Here is a 21,691-nt window from a genome sequence, read left to right as displayed (position 1 = left end):
AGGCTGAAGGCAGAACTCCAGGGAAGAACTTGATGTTTACATCCCTTGATTATAAAGACTGTGATATCATTTATATTATACATTATAGTATATGTTTTGGAGAAGGCAATGGCACCCCACTCCAGTAGTCTTGCCTGGAAAATCCCATGAACAGAGGAGCCTGGTAGGCTGCAGTCCATGGGGTTGCTAAGAGTCAGACACGACTGAGTGACTTCACTTTCACTTTTCACTTTCATGCATTGGAGAAGGAAATGGCAACCCACTCCAGTGTTCTTGCCTGGAGAATCCCAGGGACAGGGGAGACCGGTGGGCTGCCATCTATGGGGTTGCACAGAGTCAGACACGACTGAAGCGACTTAGCAGCAGCAGCAGCATAGTACATGTTTAGATATTTACGCACATTTGGAAGATAATATTATTTTATATTTGCCAACTCTCTGTATTTCACTTGCAGAAAGGAATATATGCTTTTCTTGCAAAATAATTAGGTCCATCTGCACACATTTTTTCTGCATCTAAACAACTGCATATATGGTAGCAGTCCTTCCTCTGAGACTTAATGAGGCTCCAGGAATCACCTGGAAATGAGCAGAATAATTCCTTCATTTAGGCAGCTGTGCTCATGTACAAAGATCAGCAGGAAGCAGAAAATCCAGGCATTAGATTGGCTTTGCTGCTGACCTTGGGCAAGGGAGTCTCAATTTCATCATTTGTAAAATATTAAGCCCATAGGCTCTTTATGAGGAATAAATAATACATAAGAAGAGGTTGTATAACCGTAGATCACATTAAAGCTGTACAGGGCATACATTTATTTCTCACACCAATCATTCATTCAGTCATTTAAAAATGAATATTCAGTTTCTTCTATGCTCTTCAAATTGTGCTCAATCCACAGAAATGATACAACTTCTGTCCTCAAGGAATTTTAGTGGAGATTGGGGTGCTTCGATGTATGTGGAGGATCCTATAATAGGACAGAGAGACAGAAGATAGTTGGGGATGTGGTTGAAATCGTAGAACACTTTCAAGAGGAGAGATGATTCTGTATTTCAGTGGAATTAGTATTCTCACTCAGTAAATGTTGACTGAAAATCATGAAACCCAAATGTTAACACAAATGTTTTCCTCAATCTTTGAAATCAAAGTATGTAGGGGAAGGAAAGAAAGAATGGAGAAAAGATCAGACTGGGTTTATAAATATGTATTGGGCTTCTCAAGAGGCTCAGTAATAAGGAATCACCTGCCAATGCAGGAGATGCTGGTTCCATCCTTGGTCCAAGAAGATCCCTAGGAAATGGCAAGGAAATGGCAACCCACTCCAGTGTTCTTGGAAAGCAAGAAGATGAAACCAGTCAATCCTAAAGGAGATCAACCCTAAATATTCATTGCAAGGGATTAAGCTGCAATACTTTGGCCACAGGATGAGAAAAGCTGACTCACTGGAAAAGACCTTGATGCTGGGAAAGACTGAAGGCAGAAGGAAAAGGGAGCAACAGAGGATGAGATGGTTGGATGACATCACTGACTCAGTGGACATGAGTTTGAGCAAACACCTGGAGATAGTGAAGGTCAGGGAAGCCTGGTGTGCTGCAGTCCATGGGGTCACAAAGAGTCTGACATGACTAAGCAACTGAACAACAACCAGTATTCTTAGCTGGGAAATCCCATAGACAGAGGAGCCTGGCAAGCCACAGTCCATGGAGCCCAAAAGAGTTGAACATGACTTAGCAACTGAATAACATCAATAAATAAATATGTATTGTGTTAATTTCTAAATAGTAGGTAAATATATTGTATCTCTTTATTTTTCCTTATTCAAAATACATATCTTAAATAGTTTCCATATGCTTGTAAATTTAAAAAATTATGGATAGTTCAGATATGTTTGCTGTCCAGTCGCTCAGTTGTCTCTGCCTTTTTGCAACCCCATAAAATGTAGCACACCAGGCTTTCCTGTCCTTCACTATCTCCCGGAGTTTGCTCAAAATCATGTCCACTGAGTCAGAGATGCCATCCAACCATCTCATTCTCTGTCATCCTCTTCTCCTGCCCTCAATCTTTCCCAGCATCAGGATCTTTTCCAATGAGTTGGCTCTTCACATCAGGTCCCAATGTATTGGAGCTTCAGCTTCAACATCAGTCCTTCCAATGAATATTAAGGTTTGATTTCCGTTAGGACTGACTGATTTGATCTCCTTGTAGTCTGAGGGACTCTCAAGAGTCTTCTCCAGCACCACAATTTGAAAGCATCAATTCTTTAGAATTCAGCCTTCGTAAATGTGGTAATAGTATCATAGCTCAGTTGGTAAAGAATCTGCCTGCAATGCAGGAGACCTGGGTTCAATTCTTGGGTTGGGGAGATCCCCTGGAGAAGGAAATGGCAACCCACTCCATTATTCTCACCTTGAGAATCCCATGGACAGAGGAGCCTGGCAGGCCTGGAGAATCCCATGGACAGAGAAGCCTGGCAGGCTACAGTCCGTGGGGTTGCAAGAGTCGAGCACAACTTAGCAGCTAAACCACCACCATTATTACCTTAGCAGTAATAATCTTGTTAAAGCACCTAGCATTTTTTTCTGTATTTTTTAGCATCAGTTTTATCTTTGCATAATTATGTTGATCCAACACTAGAACTTCTTCAAATTCTCACCATTTTTTAAATTGATACAGTTCTTCTACATTGCCAACTCTGTTTTTGCTATTAACAATAAAGTATACATCTTTTAGATATTTTAGATGTGTTGATTTATTTCTTATTATGCCTTCTTTGCATTTTTTCCATCTTTGAATGTCATTAATTTTTATAGGCAAATGTTTTATTAATTCAACCAATTAATTTCTGTAGCTTTAAGGAACTTATTTTTTTGAGTAACTCTGATTTTAGTGAATTTAACCTTTGTGTGTGTGTGTGTGTGTGTGTGAGAGAGTGAGAGAGATATTTCAGCAATGAACGTATCCTAAATATTTCACATAATTATTTCTGTAAGGAGCTTCACAATGAGGGAAGATTGTTATTCCTAATACCAATTCAATTTGTTAGTAAAATACCTTCATAAAAATAGCAGCTTCTGATACAGTATTACTTTGTGTGTAAGTAAAAAGCACAAAGATTTTTTTTTAATAGGAAAATAAATCAGTTTAAATCTAGAACTTTGTGAATAGGATGCTTTCTGAATTTATGAAGAGCTGGATTTTTATCCCCATTGCTATGCATGCTCTTAATAATTTCATAGATTTTTTAATGAAACAGTTGTTTGCTACAAGCTCTGTAGAGTGAATTATATACCATTCACATTCCAGTTTTGATTTATTGTTTGGATGCCAAAGGCTTCCCAGGTAATGCTAGTAGTAAAGAACCCGCCTGCTAAAGCAGGAGGTGTAACAGACGCAGGTTTGATCCCTGGGTTGGGAAGATCCCCTGGAGGAGGAACTGGCACCCCATTCCGGATTTCTTGCCTGGAGAATCCCATAGACAGAGGAGCCTGGAGGGCTACAGTCCATAGGGTCACAAAGAGTTGGACATGACTGAAGTGACTTTGCACATGCACATTCCAGTTTTGATTTGTTGTTTAGAAAGGGTAGAATCTACATTTTCAAGAAGTCCATAATGATGGCCAGCTATTTCGAATTCAATTTTCTAGAAAAGAGGTGAAAAGCAATACTATTACATGTATTTGTTAGTTGCTCAGTCATTTCCAACTCTTTGCAGTCCCATGGACTGTAGCCTGCCAGGCTCCTCTGTCTATGGAATTCTCCAGGCAAGAATACTGAAGTGGGTTGCCATTGCTTTCTCCAGGGGATCTTCCCAACCCAAGGATTGAACCTGGATCTCCTGCATTGCAGGTGGATATTTTACCATCTGAGCTACTAGGGAAGCCACACTATTATATGTATCATTCCCTAAATGTTGTTGTTGTTGTTCAGTCACAAAGTCATGTCCAACTCTTTGCCACTCCATGGACTTCAGGTTTCTCTGTCCTTCACTGGCTCCTGGAGTTTGCTCAAACTCATGTCCATTGAGCTGGTGATGCCATCCAACCATCTTATCCTCTATTTCCCCCTTCTCCTCCTAAGCTAAATCTTTCCCAGCATCAGACTCTTTTCCAGTGAGTGAGCTCTTCTCATCAGGTGGCCAAAGTATTGGAGCTTTAGTTTCAGGATCAGTCATTCCAAAGAGTATTCAGAGTTGATTTCCTTAGCATTCACTGGTTTTATCTCCTTGCTGTCCAAGGGACTCAAGAATCTTTACTAGGACTGCAATTCAAAAGCATCAATTCTTTGGTGATCAGACTTCTTTATGGTCCAACTCTCAATCCATAGCTGACTACTGGAAAAACCACAGTTTTGACTATATGGACTTTTGTCAGCAAAATGATGTCTCTGCTTTTTAATACGCTGTCTAGGTTTGTCATAGCTTTTCTTCCAAGGAGCAAACATCTTGTAATTACATGATTGCAGTCACCATCTGCAGTGATTTTGGAGTCCAGGAAAATAATATCTTTGACTGTTTCCACTTTTTCCCCATCTATTTGCCATGAAGTGATGGAACTGGATCACTGAGCATCTAAGCATCTGAATGCAGATTTCCAAAGAACAGCAAGGAGGGATAAGAAAGCCTTTCTCAGTGATCAATGCAAAGAAATAGAGGAAAACAATAGAATGGGGAAAACTGGAGATCTCTTCAAGAAAATTTGAAATACCAAGGGAACATTTCATGCAAAGATGGGCTCAATAAAGGACAGAAATTGTATGGACCTAACAGAAGCAGAAGATATTAAGAAGAGGTGGCAAGAATACACAGAAGAACTGTACAAAAAAGATCTTCACGACCCAGGTAATCACAATGGTGTGATCACTCACCTAAAGCCAGACATCCTGGAATGCAAAGTCAGTGGGCTTAGGAAACATCACTACAAACAAAGCTAGTGGAAGTGATGGAATTCCAGTTGAGCTATTTCAAATCCTAAACGATGCTGTGAAAGTGCTGCACTCAACATGTAAGCAAACGTGGAAAACTCAGCAGTGGCCAGAACACTGGAAAACGTCAGTTTTCATTCCAATCCCAAAGAAAGGCAATGCCAAAGAATGCTCAAACTGCTGCACAATTGGACTCATCTCACACGCTAGTAACGTAATGCTCAAAATTCTCTACTCCAGTCTTCAGCAATACATAAACTGTGAACCTCCACATGTTCAAGCTGGATTTAGAAAAGGCAAAGGAACCAGAGATCAAATTGCCAACATCTGCTGGATCATAGAAAAAGCAAGAGAGTTCTAGAAAAACATCTATTTCTGCTTTATTGACTATGCCAAAGCCTTTGACTGAGTGGATCACAATAAACTGTGGAAAATTCTGAAAGAGATGGGAATACCAGACCACCTGACATGCCTCTTGAGAAACCCGTATGCAGGTCAGGAAGCAACAGTTAGAACTGGACATGGAACAGCAGACTGGTTCCAAATAGGAAAAGGAGTATGACAAGGCTGTATATTGTCACCCTGCTTATTTAACTTATATGCAGAGTGCATCATGAGAAATGCTGGGCTGGAAGAAGCACAAGCTGGAATCAAGATTGCCGGGAGAAATATCAATAACCTCAGATATGCAGATGACACCACCCTTATGGCAGAAAGTGAAGAAGAACTAAAGAGCCTCTTGATGAAAGTGAAAGAGGAGAGTGAAAAGGTTGGCTTAAGCTCAACATTCAGAAAACTAAGATCATGGCATCCGGTCCCATCACTTCATGGCAAATAGATTGGGATACAGTGGAAACAGTGGCTGACTTTATTTTTCTGGGCTCCAAAATCACTGCAGATGGTGATTGCAGCCATGAGGTTAAAAGACACTTACTCCTTGGAAAGAAAGTTATGACCAACCTAGATAGCATATTAAAAAGCAGAGATATTACTTTGCCAACAAAGGTCTGTCTAGTCAAGGCTATGGTTTTTCCAGTAGTCATGTATGGATGTGAGAGTTGGACTATCAAGAAAGCTGAGCACAGAAGAATTAATGCTTTCAAACTGTGGTGTTGGAGAAGATTCTTGAGAGTCCCTTGGACTGCAAGGAGATCCTACCAGTCCATCCTAAAGGAAATCAATCCTGAATATTCACTGAAAGTATTGTTGCTGGAGCTGAAACTCCAATACTTTGGCCACCTGATGGGAAGAACTGACTCATTTGAAAAGACCCTGATGCTGGGAAAGATTGAGGGCAGGAGGAGAAGGGGATGCCAGAGGATGAGATGGTTGGATGGCATCATGAACTCAATGGACACGAGTTTGGGTGAACTCCGGGAGTTGGTGATGGACAGGGAGGCTGGGCGTGCTGCGGTTCATGGGGTCGCAAAGAGTTGGACATGACTTAGGGACTGAACTGAATTGAACTGAACTGAACTGATGAAACTGGATGTCATGATCATCATCTTTTTGAGTTTTAAGCCAGCTTTTTCACTATTCTCTTTATCCTCATCAAGAGATTCTTTAGTTCCTCTTCACTTTCAATGTTAGAGTGGCATTATTTGCATATCTGAGGTTTTGATAATTTTCTAGCTTCCGTAAATGTATGACATGGCAGTATAAAGCCAGTTTCTCCTTGAGACAATCGATGATCCTTGAATGTCTGGTAAATCATCATCACTGGCTTTATAAGTCACACATCTGTCTCTTTTCCAACTAAACAGTGCTTTATCTATCTTTATATTATGTTAGGCATTTCACTCTCTGCCTGAGCAGTTTAAGGGTAGTTAAGATGTGATATTTTTCACAACAGTCTTTCTATTTAACTTTATCCAGTTTGTCTTTATTAAATATCAATTAAAAATATTTGACTGAGATAATTGTGTATTGACTATTTTTGCACTGTCATTTGGAGTTCAAATTGGATCTTGATAAACGGCTACTTTATTCTTAATATGTGTTCATAGTTCTAGTTTGGCTCCAGTTTGGTTTGGAGTGCTGAATTCAGACCTCACTTTCCATAAAAAGAAAACCAACAGCTCAGAGATAAAGCAAGAACACTTTCCACTGCCTTTTTATTAATAACTCTTTCCTCTGTTTTTCTTAAATTCAAAGCCAACAAAGGATTTCTGAAAAGCTGAGTGGTCACATGACCTTAGAACTTTGTATGGATGGATAGTCACAACATGCTGCTTTCTTATTACTCTCTTTCCCTTGACAGAACAGACTACCAATCATTATTTTCAAAAATTATATAGCAATATTTTTCTTCCTTTTTCTATGTTCAGGCATAAGTACATTTTCATGTTTTAAATTCTTATTACTTTTATTTACTATATTTTACCATGAATTATTTCTATTTAGTTTTTAAACTTAATAGAAGCCTAAGTTAAAGTTACAATAACTGATAAATATTCCGTATTTTAACATTTAGTGAACATCTACAACTCAATAAGAAAACTACTTTATGAGACACTAAACATTAGAAAAAAGAAAAGATTGACAACCTTCTATGCATTGTGAGATGAAGATTACATTTTGGGAGTCAAAGGACCTGAGTTCAAGTCCTTCCTCTGGCCCTCCTGTGTTGCCTTGCATATGTTACTTAATTGCTTAGACTTCCTGTTGTCTCATCTGTAAATAGTAATGCACTGATATATACTTCAGAATTGGCAAGAAAATGAAACAAATTATATGACAGTATTTTGACAAATGTAATGTGTTATGTCAAAGCCCTCAAATGGTCTAGAATCTATATGAGTAAAGGATCCAAACATTGAAAAGAAGGATAATACTAGCTGGAAAATCTTTGGTTACACTTCCAAACATTTAGTAGATATCATAGAGAAGAGTCAGAAGGCAAGAACTGAGTATATTTGAAGTGGTTGAATTAGTTTCTGAGTGTAATCAGAAGTTAAAAATAGATCTTCAAGGATGGGTAAAATTTGGAATAAAAAAGGAGAATATTCCAAATGTTTCTGCCAGGATAGAGCAGACTTCATCTATCCATTGAATCATTTATTAAATACTTATGGCCTATTGACCATAATCTAGGCCCTGGAAGGAATATCAAGAAAGATGGAATAGCTATGGAAAGAAAAAGATGTTTGACTTGTATTGTGTGGTAGACACTTTAAACTTACTGACATGGCAAGCCTTTGACTTTGTTGCTTTGGCCACTCTTCTCATTTTTGATAGTACCTGTCCTAACTGCAGTCTTCTCACCAGACCTCACCTTACCTCTGAACCAGTAGAATGATCTCACTGAACTTCTTCCTACATCTTCAAGTATACATATTTTTATTTAAAAGGGTTCCCAAAGCCAGTATTACAACTAGCGTAAGGCTGTTTTAGAAGCACTTTTTGTTGTTGTTCAGTCACTCAGTCATCTCCGACTCTTTGCAACCCCATGGACTGCAGCATGCCAGACTTCTCTGTCCTTCACCATCTCCTAGAGCTTGCTCAAACTCATGTCCATTGAGTTCGTGATGCCATCCAACCATCTCATCCTCTGTCTTCCCCTTCTCCTCCTGGCTTCAATCTTTCCCAGCATCAGAGTCTTTTCTAATGAGTCAGCTCTTCGCGTCAGGTGCCAAAGTATTGGAGCTTCAGCTTCAGCATCAATCCTTCCAATGAATATTCAGAACTGATTTCCTTTAGGATTGACTGGTTTGATCTTGCAGGCCAAGGCACTCTCAAGAGTCTTTCCCAACAACACAATTCAAAAGCATCAATTATTCGGCACTCAGTCTTCTTTATAGTCCAACTCTCACGTTCAAACAAGACTACTAGAAAAATCATAACTTTGACCATATAGACCTTTGTTTGGAAAGTAATGTCTCTGCTTTTTAGGGTGTTGTCTAGGTTTGTCATAGCTTTTCTTCCAAGGAGCAAGCATCTTTTAATTTCATGACTGCAGTCATTATCTGCAGTGATTTTGGAGCCCAAGAAAAGAAAGTCTGTTACTGTTTCCATTGTTTCCCCATCTATTTGCCATGAAGTGATGGGACCAGATGCTGTGATTTTCGGTTTTGGAATTTTGAGCTTTAAACCAGCTTTTTCACCCTCCTCTTTCACTTTCATCAAGAGGCTCTTTAGTTCTTTTCGCTTTCTGCCATAAGGGTGGTATCGTCTGTATTTCTGAGGTTATTGATATTTCTCCTGGCAAACTTGATTCCAGTTTGTGCTTCATCCAGCCTGTCATTTTGCATGATGTACTCTGCATATAAGTTAAATAAGCAGGATGACAATATGCAACCTTGACGTACTCACTTAATTAATGTTAAAAAATATATATATCCACCTGGACCTGACCCCAGCTTACTGAATGGAAATCTTTAGTACTGAAAATGGGGTGATCTGTATTATATAAAGTTGCTCAGGTAATTTTGTGACCTATGTTTTGCCAAGAGAGTTGTGGACATGGTTGCTCATGACCTCTGATTGCTCTTTCATGCTGTTTGATATCAATCTGGCTGCCCCTATTTCTTCCCAGCAGTTGACATGTAGGCTGCACTTTCCAGAGCTCTTCAATGAGTTGTTAGAGCATCTGTCTTGCCTGTGGTCATCACACATAATCTCTCCTTGCTGACACTGTTAACACACTCCCTCTGGTGACATGCCAAGCTTGAGAGTAGCTAGAAAAGCATCTTTGCTGTGTCCTGGCTGTGCTCCAAGGCTTCATTCTTGGTCCTTTTGTCTGACCATTTAATGCAAACTGTAGATCATAGATGACATTGGTCATCTGGTAGAAGAGTTCAAGTAGCCAGAAATATAATCTCAAGACAGTGGAAATCTCACAGTTATATTAGCTTGGACATGAACACTGCTGTGTTCCACATTTAATTTGATTCAAAGTATATTTCCCACTGGGTATAATAACACTTAGCATTCTGACAACTTTTAATGCTATTTTAATTTATATTCATCTATTACTGTGTTGTATATATAGTTTATAGTGAGTTTCCTTGACCCCAGTTATCTTTTTCTTGGTTCTAAAAATTTAAAATATCACAAATGAAAGCAACCATTTCTAAAATAACTAATTGATAAAAAAAAATCAACATGTTAACTAGCAGATAAACATTTTTACAAATATATATTTGTATAATATTATATTTACATATAACATATTCTTTTTATATATGAGTATGCATGAGTGTGTGCTAAGTCACTTTAGTTGTGTCCAACTCTTAGCTGCTCCATGGACTGTAGCCTGCCAGGCTCCTCTCTCCATGGGATTCTCCAATCAAGAATTTTGGAGTGGGTTGCCATGCCCTTCTCCAGGGAATCCTCCCAACCCAGGGATCAAACCCATGTCTCTTGTGTCTCCTGCTTTGGGAGGAGGGTTCTTTACCATTAGTGCTACCTGAGAAGCCCCAAAATAACTAAGTATCTTTCCCTAAAATATTTCTTTAAGAGACAGAATGGGAGTTTAGCCCAGGCAGTCCAATTCCAGAACCTGGGCTCATCACATTTAAACCATACTTCTTTGCTAATACTGCATAATCTCTTGCATACCTACTTGTGAGCATTCCCATAATGAAACATTTGGCCACCATGATTCTTCATGATCTTTGATGCCAATTAGCAACCATTGTAAGTGAAACTTTCCTGGAATCCTTAGCAGTACTTTCTAACATACATTCAATTTTTCTAGCATACCCTCAAGTGTAGTTACATGGAAATCAATTAGACCACTTTCGTTTTCATATATTCAATAGTCAGATACATAAAAAGAAAATTAATAACCCATCTAAGAGACTGGTTTACATAGATTTCCAACCAGGCTAAGTTTTCATCCTTCATTAGTATAATCATGATGACTAAAAATTGGTTTTTAAAATTAAATCACAATTTTGTGTAGATACTTGCATTTGTAGGTTATGTTTGTTGTAGTTTACTGTCTTGAGCTTGTGAATACTAGTGGTTAATTATAAGTTCACTTGAATTGTTATTATATCATCATGAAAATTCATGCATTTGCTGAAACATGTAATCAAAATTCTGCATTGAATTAATTCAAGAGTCAGAATCTAGAACATTTTGTATAATTTGCCTGGTTTATACTGAAACTGCAGATTTGGTCCTGGAAGCTCAGACTCCATCCCTCATATATAACATTAAAGCAAATTATGTCTTAAACTCTTGAGATTTTCATTTGTTTACCTGTCATTGTATTATCATACAATGTATTATCATACAATGATAAGCTTTTTTCTCACTTGAGCTTTGAGTGAAATTGTTTCAAGTTATCACACATTGAGAAATATTTTCTTGTACTTTATATACATAGCATGGGCATATGAGTGAGTACACACACACACACACACACACACACAAAGTAGTCCTTACCTATGAATAGATTGGTTTCAGTAAGTATATTTGGAAAAGTGTTTTTTAGAAGCAATGACAGCCTCTCATAGGAATAGTGTTATGTTACTGCATGCATGCTAAATCGCTTCAGTCATGTCCAGATGTTTGCAACCCTATGGACTGTAGCCCACTAGGCTCCTCTGTCCATGAGATTCTCCAGGCAAGAATACTGGAGTGGGTTGCCATGCTCTCCTCCTGGGGATCTTCCCAACCCAGGGACTGAACCCAAGTTTCTGATGTCTCCTGCAATGGCGGCAGGTTCTTTACTGCTGCTGCTGCTAAGTCGCTTCAGTCGTGTCCAACTCTGTGCAACCTCATAGACAGCAGCCCACCAGGCTCCCCCGTCCCTGGCATTCTCCAGGCAAGAATACTGGAGTGGGTTGCCATTACCTTCTCCAATGCATGAAAGGGAAAAGTGAAAGTGAAGTCGCCCAGTCGTGTCTGACTCTTAGCGACTCCGTGGACTGCAGCCCACCAGGCTCCTCCATCCATGGGATTCTCCAGGCAAGAGTACTGGAGTGGGGTGCCATTGCATACTTCATGCCATTTTATATATTGCTTTTATTGGATCATCCTTTCTCAAATTCCTCTCTAGACACTAGAAATATGTCTCTGTACCACTAACCTTAGGAGATCTTCCACCACTATAACCCATGACAACCATGCTGTTTTCAATATATGCTATCAGCCAGCACAGTTGTTAAAACCAGTGGTATTCCATTAGAATAATTATCTAGATGTTAAGAAGCTATGTTTATATTTTCTTTTCTTTTTTTATATTCTTTTCCCATGTAGGCCATTACAAAATATTGAGTAGAGTTCCCTGGGTTATATAGCAGATTCTTATAAGTTTATGTTTTTAACATATCACTGTTTTGTTCTGAATTTTCAAATCTTGAACACTCAATAGTTGCTTAATGTTTTCAAAATAAGTAGCATGTACAACAGTGGCACAAAACTGTAAGTTTTACTGAGACCAGAAAATACTAATCACAGAGTATATTCTGTTTAATATTTCAACTCAAGTTGCATTTGGTCCATTTATTATTATTTTCTGATTGTCAGCCTTGAAAGTAACTGAGAAGTGCACTTTATATTAACCATATTTTCAAGGAGTCACAATTAATTAGAATTAGAAAACCCTTCTCAATTTAATCATTGGCACAGAGAAAATCAGCAAGTAAACTCTGGAAAACTTGTATTCAGAATGCTGGTGAAAAGTTCTTTCTTTCTAAAGTGTAACCTGAGTTTTAATAAATGTGTTTGCTTCGTAAGTAATCACTTTTTTAGTCAATGGGTCTCTGACTTACCCAGTTTGGGTAACTATAACAAAATACCACAGACTGGGTGACCTAAGCTACAGAACTTTATTTCTCACAGTTTTGGAGTCTTGGAAGTCTAATATAGAGGCACCAGCAGACTTGGTACCTGGCAGGAGCTCTCTTCCTGGTTTGTAGATGACTGCCTTTTCACGGTATCCTCCTACGCAGGGGAGAGGGAGCTCTAGTCTGTCTTCCTCATTTTATAAAAACACCAATCCCAATATGTATGCCCCACCCTCATGACTTCAGCTAATCTAGTTACTTCTCAAGGGTTCCACATCAAGATACTGTTACTTTAAGGGTTAGAGTTTCAACCTGTGAAGGTAGGAGGTGGGAGGAGTGGGGGGAGTAGGGACACAAACATTCAGCCCATAAGAGTCTCTAATTGGAGAATGTGTATATGAGTTTCATCCACATGGGTTTCTATATTTTTAAAATTGGAATGCCTTAGAAAAGTCAAGCCCTCTACAGTTTACTACAGTCCCTGCCACTCCCGACTGTCCTGCCCCTTGCTCAGTACTCTTAAGGATGTGGTCTACTAAGCGTCTCTATATACCTGAATCGTTGACTCTTGATCTAAATCATTTAATTTTTCAAAATATATCAAGATTTTTATATTAAACTACTCTTTTAATTTCCTCCTATAGGATGGAGAACTTAATACGGGGAAGGAATCCCCCGCAATATCAGAGAAGTCCTTGTAAAGAAGTTCGTGCAGCACTGCGGAAGAGGCCTGAAGAGGAGTGTAAGTATGTTTAATAGGATTAACTTTGTTCTAGATAGACTTAGGTGAGTAGCATAACAAAACTAAAATGTTAACCTTTAAGTGATCAATCAAATAATAGAGGTATTTGACAAATATTTGTTAAATCTAATTGAATTTACTGTAAAAAATATCATATGGTACCTGGGTTTAGGCATTAAGAACATTGTTTTCTTTATTGTTTCTTGTGTACTTCAAAATGCTCTACTGATAATTTGGTTCTGTGTTCAAATGAGATTGGAAAAGGCCGCAAAGTTTACCACATCTTTCCTAGACATATGCACCATGAATATTGCTTCCGAAGAAGTTAAAAAATTTTTAAGTTTGTTTTGAATGAACATTTTCCAGTTTCATTTGACCACAGTACTCTTTCAACCTTTAAAAAACAAAACAACAACAAACCAAGGACTCTTTGAAAACCACTGCATTAACCTAAAGAATAAATGTCTAGTGGCAAATGTAAATCCATTGATCAAAATGAAACATTTGAGTTAATTGAATTTAGGAACAGATTTTGAATGAGGAGTGGTGTATTCCCTCATTAAGCCATTTTAATCCATCTTTAAGTTATCAAAATGTTACAATATATAATTGCAGAGTTTTTATCTAACTGTTTCTAGTCTATAGCATTGTTGGAGACGTTTTTATCATAATATTTGCATTTAAAGTTTATATGATGACCCATAATACTAGCTTTCCTCATGGCATTTGCATCTGGTTATTTTCAGGGAATTAAAAAGCAATTCATTATGACAAAAATTTATCTGAATGATATATTTTTACAGGAATTTACATTGTGTTAAGGATAGAGTTAATGCAGTGGATTCATTGGCATAAACACTTTAGTAGACTTTTAAAGTTATATTGGTATTTTAAATTAGTTTGAAGTACACTATCCTGGGTGAAGACCAAATATATTAAATCTGGGCACACTCATGGCAAGCAGTGTATTTTTGCTTTCTTTCAGTTTATAGAAAGTCAATAGATAATCTGATTGGGTTGGCATCTATGTCATTCGATATAGTGTTTCATTTGGTATATTTATAACTTCCAACATTATAAACAATATCCAAGTAAAACTAAAATTTGAAAATGAAGATATAGTTAATGGGCATGTTAAAACAAAAACTGTTTGTAAAATGCAGACTCGTGCATAAAACTATTGCTTCTTTATTGGGTTCACTGGGATTTCTCCTCTGTGATGGTTTAACACAATCAACTTAGTCTCTGTTATAGTTCTGCAGGTTTTATTTAGAAACTTAGAAGGGGATTTTGTGAATAAAGCTAGAGCTGATTCTCTTGGAGTCACAGAGTACATTTAGTATATATAAAGTCGTTTTTCAGGCCTCTTATACTGAGTTGGTCTAACCCAGAGGTTGACCAGCTACAGTCCAAATACATCCTGACACCTCTTTCTGTAATAAAATTTTATTGAAACACAGACATCTCTGTTCATTTAGGAATTATGTATAGCTGCTTTCCACAACAAATGAAAAGTTGAGCAGTTGTTACAGAAACTATATGGTCCACAAAGCCAAAAGTATTTACCTGATTCTTTACAGAAAAAGGTTTTAAAATCCTGGTCTAGGCCAGTGGGTCTCAAAGTGTGGTCTCCAGACCAGCAAAAGCACTTGGGAATGTGCTGTTGAAACACAAATTTTAAGGTCTACAACCAACATCTACTGAATCCAAACATCTGAGAGTCAAGTCCTATAATCTGTGTATTTTGAAGAAACCCTACAGGAGATTCTGATGCAAGCTCAAACCTAAAAACCACTAGCCTAAGTCAAGTGACTGACTGCAAGATGACATTAAATTACCATGGTTACAAAAGACTAATAATAATAGACATATTCCAGAGTTAAGTCTTATTGTTGTCTAATGTAAGATACATTGAAAAAAATATTTATTCTGTTATAACGAGCAAATTCTCAACAACTGGATCATAGCAGTCAGGACAATTTTTGAAATATCACTACAGGAGCTCAACTGGATTGACTCTGTTGTTGAACATGGAAGGACATAATAAGAAATGAGAAACATACAAAGTAATATTCTCTGGCATTATTCCTTGTTAGTTTAATACATAGTTCTTGTCTTGTACTGACTGCTGTTAATTCCCTAAGAAAGAATCCTCTTTTCTAGAATGAGAGCAATACAGTAGTTAATTAAGACATTAACTTTAAAGTTACACACAGGGATTTATTCTTTAATGTGACACAGTATGATCAGATGCAGGACCCTGGGTATTATTTTCTTAATCTAAATGATTCAGTCTGCTTATTTGAAAAATGAGGATAATTAAAGAGTCTTTCTTAAAATTTTGTTTGGAGAATTAAGGATGATTTATATTAAGTACCTGGTATAGAACTTGGGATGTGGCAAGTTTTCTTCTTGCTTTCTTCCTCTTCATCTATTATTGCAATGCTTATTTTCAGCTAACCATTTGAGGATAGCAAAGCATGTTTTTATCATAGAAATGAAAATGTAGGGAAATTATAACTACTATTTTTAGAAATGATAATATATAGCAAGGAACGGGTTGTAAACAAATGACACAAAGCTGGAATTCTTGCAGCAGTGCTAGATAGTAATTTGTGTTAGATGGTAATTTGCCTCACATAATTAATTTCACACAAGTTCTTTCCTCATAATTCTACAAATTCAACATGGGATCTAGATCAAGACTTACGGGTCAGCTCCTGTGGAAAGCTGCCACCTTAGAAAATCATCACAGAAAGTCAAATAATAGTGGCTTCCCTTTGCTGAGAATTGAAAGAATAGTGGAACTTGACTCTGGCAATGTGTGTGTGTGTGTGTGTGTGTGTGTGTGCTGTCTCTCAGTTGATAGGATCCTACAAATGCAAGGAAGCCCTCTTTCATTTGGAGATTTGCAAACAAGAGGGTTTAGCTGAATAACAGAATTTATACTACTTTCTTTTATAATCATTTACAATGTTTTCAATGTTAATATTGATATTAGGTCACCAGACATATCGGTTTTAACCAGTTATTTCATGTAAGTTTTATCTAGCTATGCTGCATTTAGCATAGCCAAGCAAATTTTCAAGAATCAAGTAAAAATTGATCCTTCAAAAAGACAGACTTTTAAATATGCTCAAGTTACTTCCCATAAAAAACAACAATAAAAACTTTGTCCTCAAAACCAAAGCACCATTCAGCTACAGCCCTACATTCTCCTTCTGTCCCCAGGCAAACCTCTTAGAGTCATCTGTGCTCACTCCACTTAGCCTCCTCTCACTCCTCCAAATCAATGCAGTCTGGCTCCTATTCAATCACTCTGCTGAGACAGCTTTTATTCAGACCAGCCATAATCTCTTTATGATGCTGTATTAATTTTATATTGCTTGGTAATAAATTACCACAAATTTACTGTCTTAAAAAACAGTTTATCTCAATTTCTTTGGATCAAGAATCCAGGTGGGGCTTAGCTAGGTTCTCTGCCTCAGAGTTTCACCAGGCTGAAGTTTCATCATGAACTCAGCTGGGGAAGAGGCCACTTCTAAGCTTACTTAGGCTGTTGGCAGGATTTGCTTTCTTGTGGCTCTGTGACCAAGAGTCTAGATTTTTTTTATGACCAAGAGTCTAGCTGAGGGCCACATTTAGGATCTAGAGATCTCCTGCAGTTCCTTGGTATATGTACATTCTCAATATGGTTGCTTACTTCATTATTTATACAAAATGTCAAAATATTCTTGTGTTAACCAGTTTGGTAAAAATCATGATAATTAGTCAAGTTCTTGCCTTCATATTAGAAGTTATTGAACATGATTTAATGTTCATTTAATGTTCATTTTCCCTGATGGCTCAAGGACAGTTTTGTAAATGCCCCTTCCTATCTAGAATTCTATCTGGGCGTCCCTCCATATCAGGTTGTCACCTTTTACATTTGCCGTGATTGCTCTTGCTTTTTATCTATTTACCCCTTCTTTTGGGATTCTGTTTCCTATTTTGTTATTTTTCAGAAACCATCCTTATTAAGAATTTCACACTAAATATGTGTCAATGAATCAAGGCTTGAAAACCAGTCAAGCCCTTGGATGATTTACAGTGAACAGGATACAGAAGTAGGCAATACTAAATGCAATATAAGAAGTGGAGTACATTAATTTAAAAGATCCTAAGTCTACCCTTCTTCTCACTGCCTTCATCTCAAATTTGTGATGGGTCTCTGGATACTTGGATTCTTTACCATGTTTCAAATTATGTCCCAGTGATTCCAGTATGGTGTGGATGACCTGGTGTTACTGTCATCTCACTCACTTAGGGCTCTTTGGCAGTGGGGGTGGGGGAGGGTTCATATTTGCTAAGGACATTTGAAGTAACCCTTTATGATGGTAGCACTGTGCTGTGTAGTTATAGACCTCATACATGTGCGTAACAATGTCAGTGTGCAGAGAAAGAGTTACTGTCTTTTCCCGGACTTCTGTTTATGCTAGGAAACTTCCTAGATGCCTCTAGAAAATACTCTATCTTTCATTAGCCTAAATTGGGATAAATCCCTATTCCTGTATCATCACTATACACCATAAGAATGCTATGTACTCATTGGCTTAAGCCTATTATACTGGACCAATCACATTTAAGAGTTGTTTTAGTATTAAAAGTAATCCTAGATAATGTAAGGTAATGAAAGTAAGGTAATGTATTTGCCATTTGGCCTAGTAAAATGGAAAAGGTAAAGTTACTCAACATTATATCCCATACTATTGCTTATAGTATATATATATATATGTCTATGTATACTTGCCGCTGCTGCTGCTGCTAAGTCGCTTCAGTCATGTCTGACTCTGTGTGACCCCATAGACAGCAGCCCACCAGGCTCCCCCATCCCTGGGATTCTCCAGGCAAGAACACTTAGCTATCCCAAATTGTTTTAGAGATGAGAATGGGAACATAGAAACAGAAGAGGTGGTACTTGGGAGATCAAGAATCTGAAAGTGAAAGTGTTAGTTGCTTAGTCATGTCTGACTCTTTGGACCCCAAGAACTGTAGCCTGCCAGGCTCCACTGTCCATAAAATTCTCTAGGCAAGAATATTGGAGTGGATAGTCATTCCCTTCTCCAGGGGATCTCCCTGACCCAGGGATTGAACACAGTTTTCCTGCATTGCAGATAGATTCTTTACCATCTGAGCCATTAGGGAAGCCCGCAATGATGTTAAAGTGACTTCTTGGCCTCTATTTATCATGCAGAGCCCTCTTTTCCTATCTAAGCCCTATAATTTGTGGTCAGTTGTGTTTCCCTTATCTTCAGTTGCTCTGTTAGCTTTTCTTAAAATACAGTTTCCTTCTTATTTGGAATGAAACTCATTTCCTCTACATCTCCCTTCCATTCTAGGGCCAGCCCTCCTTTCTGTCAAGCTTAATTATTGGCCATATTGTATAGATGAGGCTGAGGCTTCCCCAGTGGCTCAGTGGTAAAAAATCCACCTGCAATGCAGGAGCTGCAGAAGATGCAGGTTCAATTCCTGGGTCTGGAAGTTTCGCTGGAGAAGGGCATGGCAACCCACTCCAGGATTCTTGCCTGGAGAATCCCATGGACAGAGGAGCCTGGAGGGCTACAGTCCATAGGGTCGCAAAGAGTCAGACACAACTGAACTGACTTAGCCCACATGTACATAGATGAGGCTATCGGATCTCAGACATGTTAAATAATTCATGTAGTGTCACACAACCAGTCAGCGCCAAAGTTGGGATGCAAATGTTAAGTCTGACTCCAGAACCTATCTTATTCCTACTGTTCCATGTTATATGCCTACACACAGTATTCTATGCCCTCATTGTAGCTCTCCAGGATTCACTTCCTGCTTAATTCTTTAAAATTTTTAAGCATAAATTATCATACAAAGAAAGGTATATAACATGTGTGTATAGCTTCAAGAGTTAGCAACTAGCACTCATGTATCTAAAACATTAGAGTTGCTGAATTACAGATTCCTACTCAACTCTGTTTATCTCTTTAGTTTGGCATATACATTCTAGAAAACTAGTCTTTCCTACTTCTCATTTCTGAGGTCTTTCTATACAGCGACCATTTCTTAAGTCAGCGACCATTTCAACAAAGTCAAAGTAATAATGTACATGAGTTTTGTACCAGGGGACTCAAAAGAAACAAATGGTCAGTGATTTCTTATTAGCTTGAAAATCTTATTATTTGTTTGAACTTTTTATTAATATCTTAGACTGTGACTATACAGTGTCATAACAAAAAAACAAAGTTGCATTTTTAAGTTGAATTTTACCAGCACGTCTGAAATTAATACATGTTACTCACTAATAGTTTGGGCATGATGTATTGTAAAGATAAGATTAAAGGGAAATTAGATTAAATTAGATTCATACATAGCCTGAACATTCTTAGACTAATTAAAAAATTGAAATCAAGCTCATGCAAGCTTAATACAAAATTGGTATATTTTAGATAACTTTTCCATTCAAGGTGGTAACAGAAATTCAGGCAAAAATATGTCTTGAATTCTTCTCTGGAATATCCACAGGATTAAACCAGCTTTCTCAGTTATCAGCAGTTATATTTGTCCCAAGACTCTATGTAAGATATAATTTTAGAAAAACTCCACTAGCACTAATTTTACTGGCACATCTGGCTTAGCAAGCCATTCATTTGAATTAGGGCTTGAATCATCACTGGACTTTTGTAAAATGCAAATTCCTTCAAGGGTAACACTAGTCAAATCTTAAGACTCTCTAACATAAAAGTGATTTTAGATCACTAATCTCAGCAAAGAATCAAATCTCGAGAGAACTTTGGATGCTCAGAAAGAAAAAGGAAAGGTCAAAAAATGGTTATATAGGTGAGGACTTTAAAAACGAATTCACTTGCTGCATATTTGTGCTAAGAGTTGGTTCTGTTATCTGGTGAAAGATATGTTCACATAAAATTTCAGCCCTTTCTACATTCTTCCATTTATTTCAGTAGTAACTACCGTACTAATTTATTCCTTCCTTATGAAAGGTTCTCCTTCTTTCCTTGGCAGATGGCAGGAAGGAACGCCCTCCTATTGGTCCCTGAAACACTTTGCACAGATTAATAATGCAGTACTTACAGCACAGTATTTTATCATTTGCTTGCATGTTTATTTCCTCTTAGTTGGGTTCTAAGTTGCTTAAGAGCAGACAGATACATCTTACTCATTTATCTACCACTAGCATTAGGCATAATATTTGACATACAATTATCACTCTAATAAAACTTTACCCCCCTAAATTAACAAACTGTAAATGATGAAACGATTCATGCCATGATATTTATTGGAGTCTGTGCCTGTGTGTGCTAAGTAGCTTCAATTGTGTCCAAGTTTTTGTGACCTTATGGACTGTAGCCCATCAGGTTCCTCTGTCCATGGGGATGTGCCAGGCAAGAATACTGGAGTGGATTGCCATGCCCTCCTCCAGGGGATCTTCCTGACCCAGGGATCAACCCACGTCTCTTATGTCTCCTGCAAAAGTAGGCAGGTTCTTTACCACTGGCACCACCTGGGAAGCCCCTGTTGGAGTTCAAAGGAATCCAATAAATAACTTCCATTTTCCAGAATAATTTTGGAACCAATTAAGGTATTGATAAGATGTCAGGAAGTTAGAGATCAAGCATCGATTTCATTACTTTTAAAAGCTGGATAGGAGGACATAGCTGAGATGTTTGACAACAATCAACTTCTCACTACAAATGCATTCTTAACTCACTCAGCCACAGCAGTTCAGAAAAACCACGGGCCTGCTCATGTGGGGAATTCCTCCTACAAAATGTATGGCATTGAGAAACAGATCAGTGTACCTTGTCTTCTCTAAAGCAGGTTTGCCCCAAAGAAAGATGGAGGAAGGGACTGGCCTACACATGTCAAATTCTTCAAAATTTACAAATAAAGTAAATCACTGCATTTCCTAGTAAGAGTTAGGAAAGAGATAAGAGATCTATAGTGTAGGGAAAATCTCTCTACACAGAAAATAAGTGAGTGGAGAAACAGCTCCGCTTGCAATGTTGCTTATAATTTTTATGTCTTAAACTACAGAGCTTAAACAGTAAGCCCTTAGACAACTAGAGGGGAATTAATTAGGGCAGTCTCTCCCAGATATCGGAGAAGGCAATAGCACCCCACTCCAGTACTCTTGCCTGGACAATCCCATGGATGGAGGAGCCTGGTAGGCTGCAGTCCATGGGGTCGCGAAGAGTCGGACACGACTGAGCGACTTCACTTTCACTTTTCCCTTTCATGCATTAGAGAAGGAAATGGC

General features: G+C 38.0%; 1 protein-coding gene across 8 annotated transcripts in view; it reads left to right on the top strand.

Moving 5' to 3' along the window:
• LRRC7 (leucine rich repeat containing 7) overlaps nucleotides 1-21,691 on the top strand; it is a 574,473-nt gene that overhangs the window by 105,187 nt on the left and 447,595 nt on the right. For all 8 annotated transcript variants that reach the window (XR_014053757.1, XR_014053759.1, XR_014053758.1 and 5 more), the window contains exon 2: nucleotides 13,304-13,401. Coding sequence is in view for 3 of the 8 variants with exons in the window: in XM_081490660.1 (XP_081346786.1) it covers nucleotides 13,304-13,401 (98 nt within the window). In the remaining 5 variants the exon portion in view is untranslated. The remainder of the gene's footprint in view (nucleotides 1-13,303; nucleotides 13,402-21,691) is intronic.

Source organism: Giraffa tippelskirchi, chromosome 5 (genome assembly GCF_054371585.1).
Source record: "Giraffa tippelskirchi isolate mGirTip1 chromosome 5, T2T-mGirTip1v1.2.pri, whole genome shotgun sequence".
Lineage (NCBI taxonomy): Eukaryota > Metazoa > Chordata > Mammalia > Artiodactyla > Giraffidae > Giraffa > Giraffa tippelskirchi.
The sequence above is the reverse complement of the archived record's forward strand: the minus strand, read 5'-3'. Positions and strand labels throughout refer to the sequence as shown.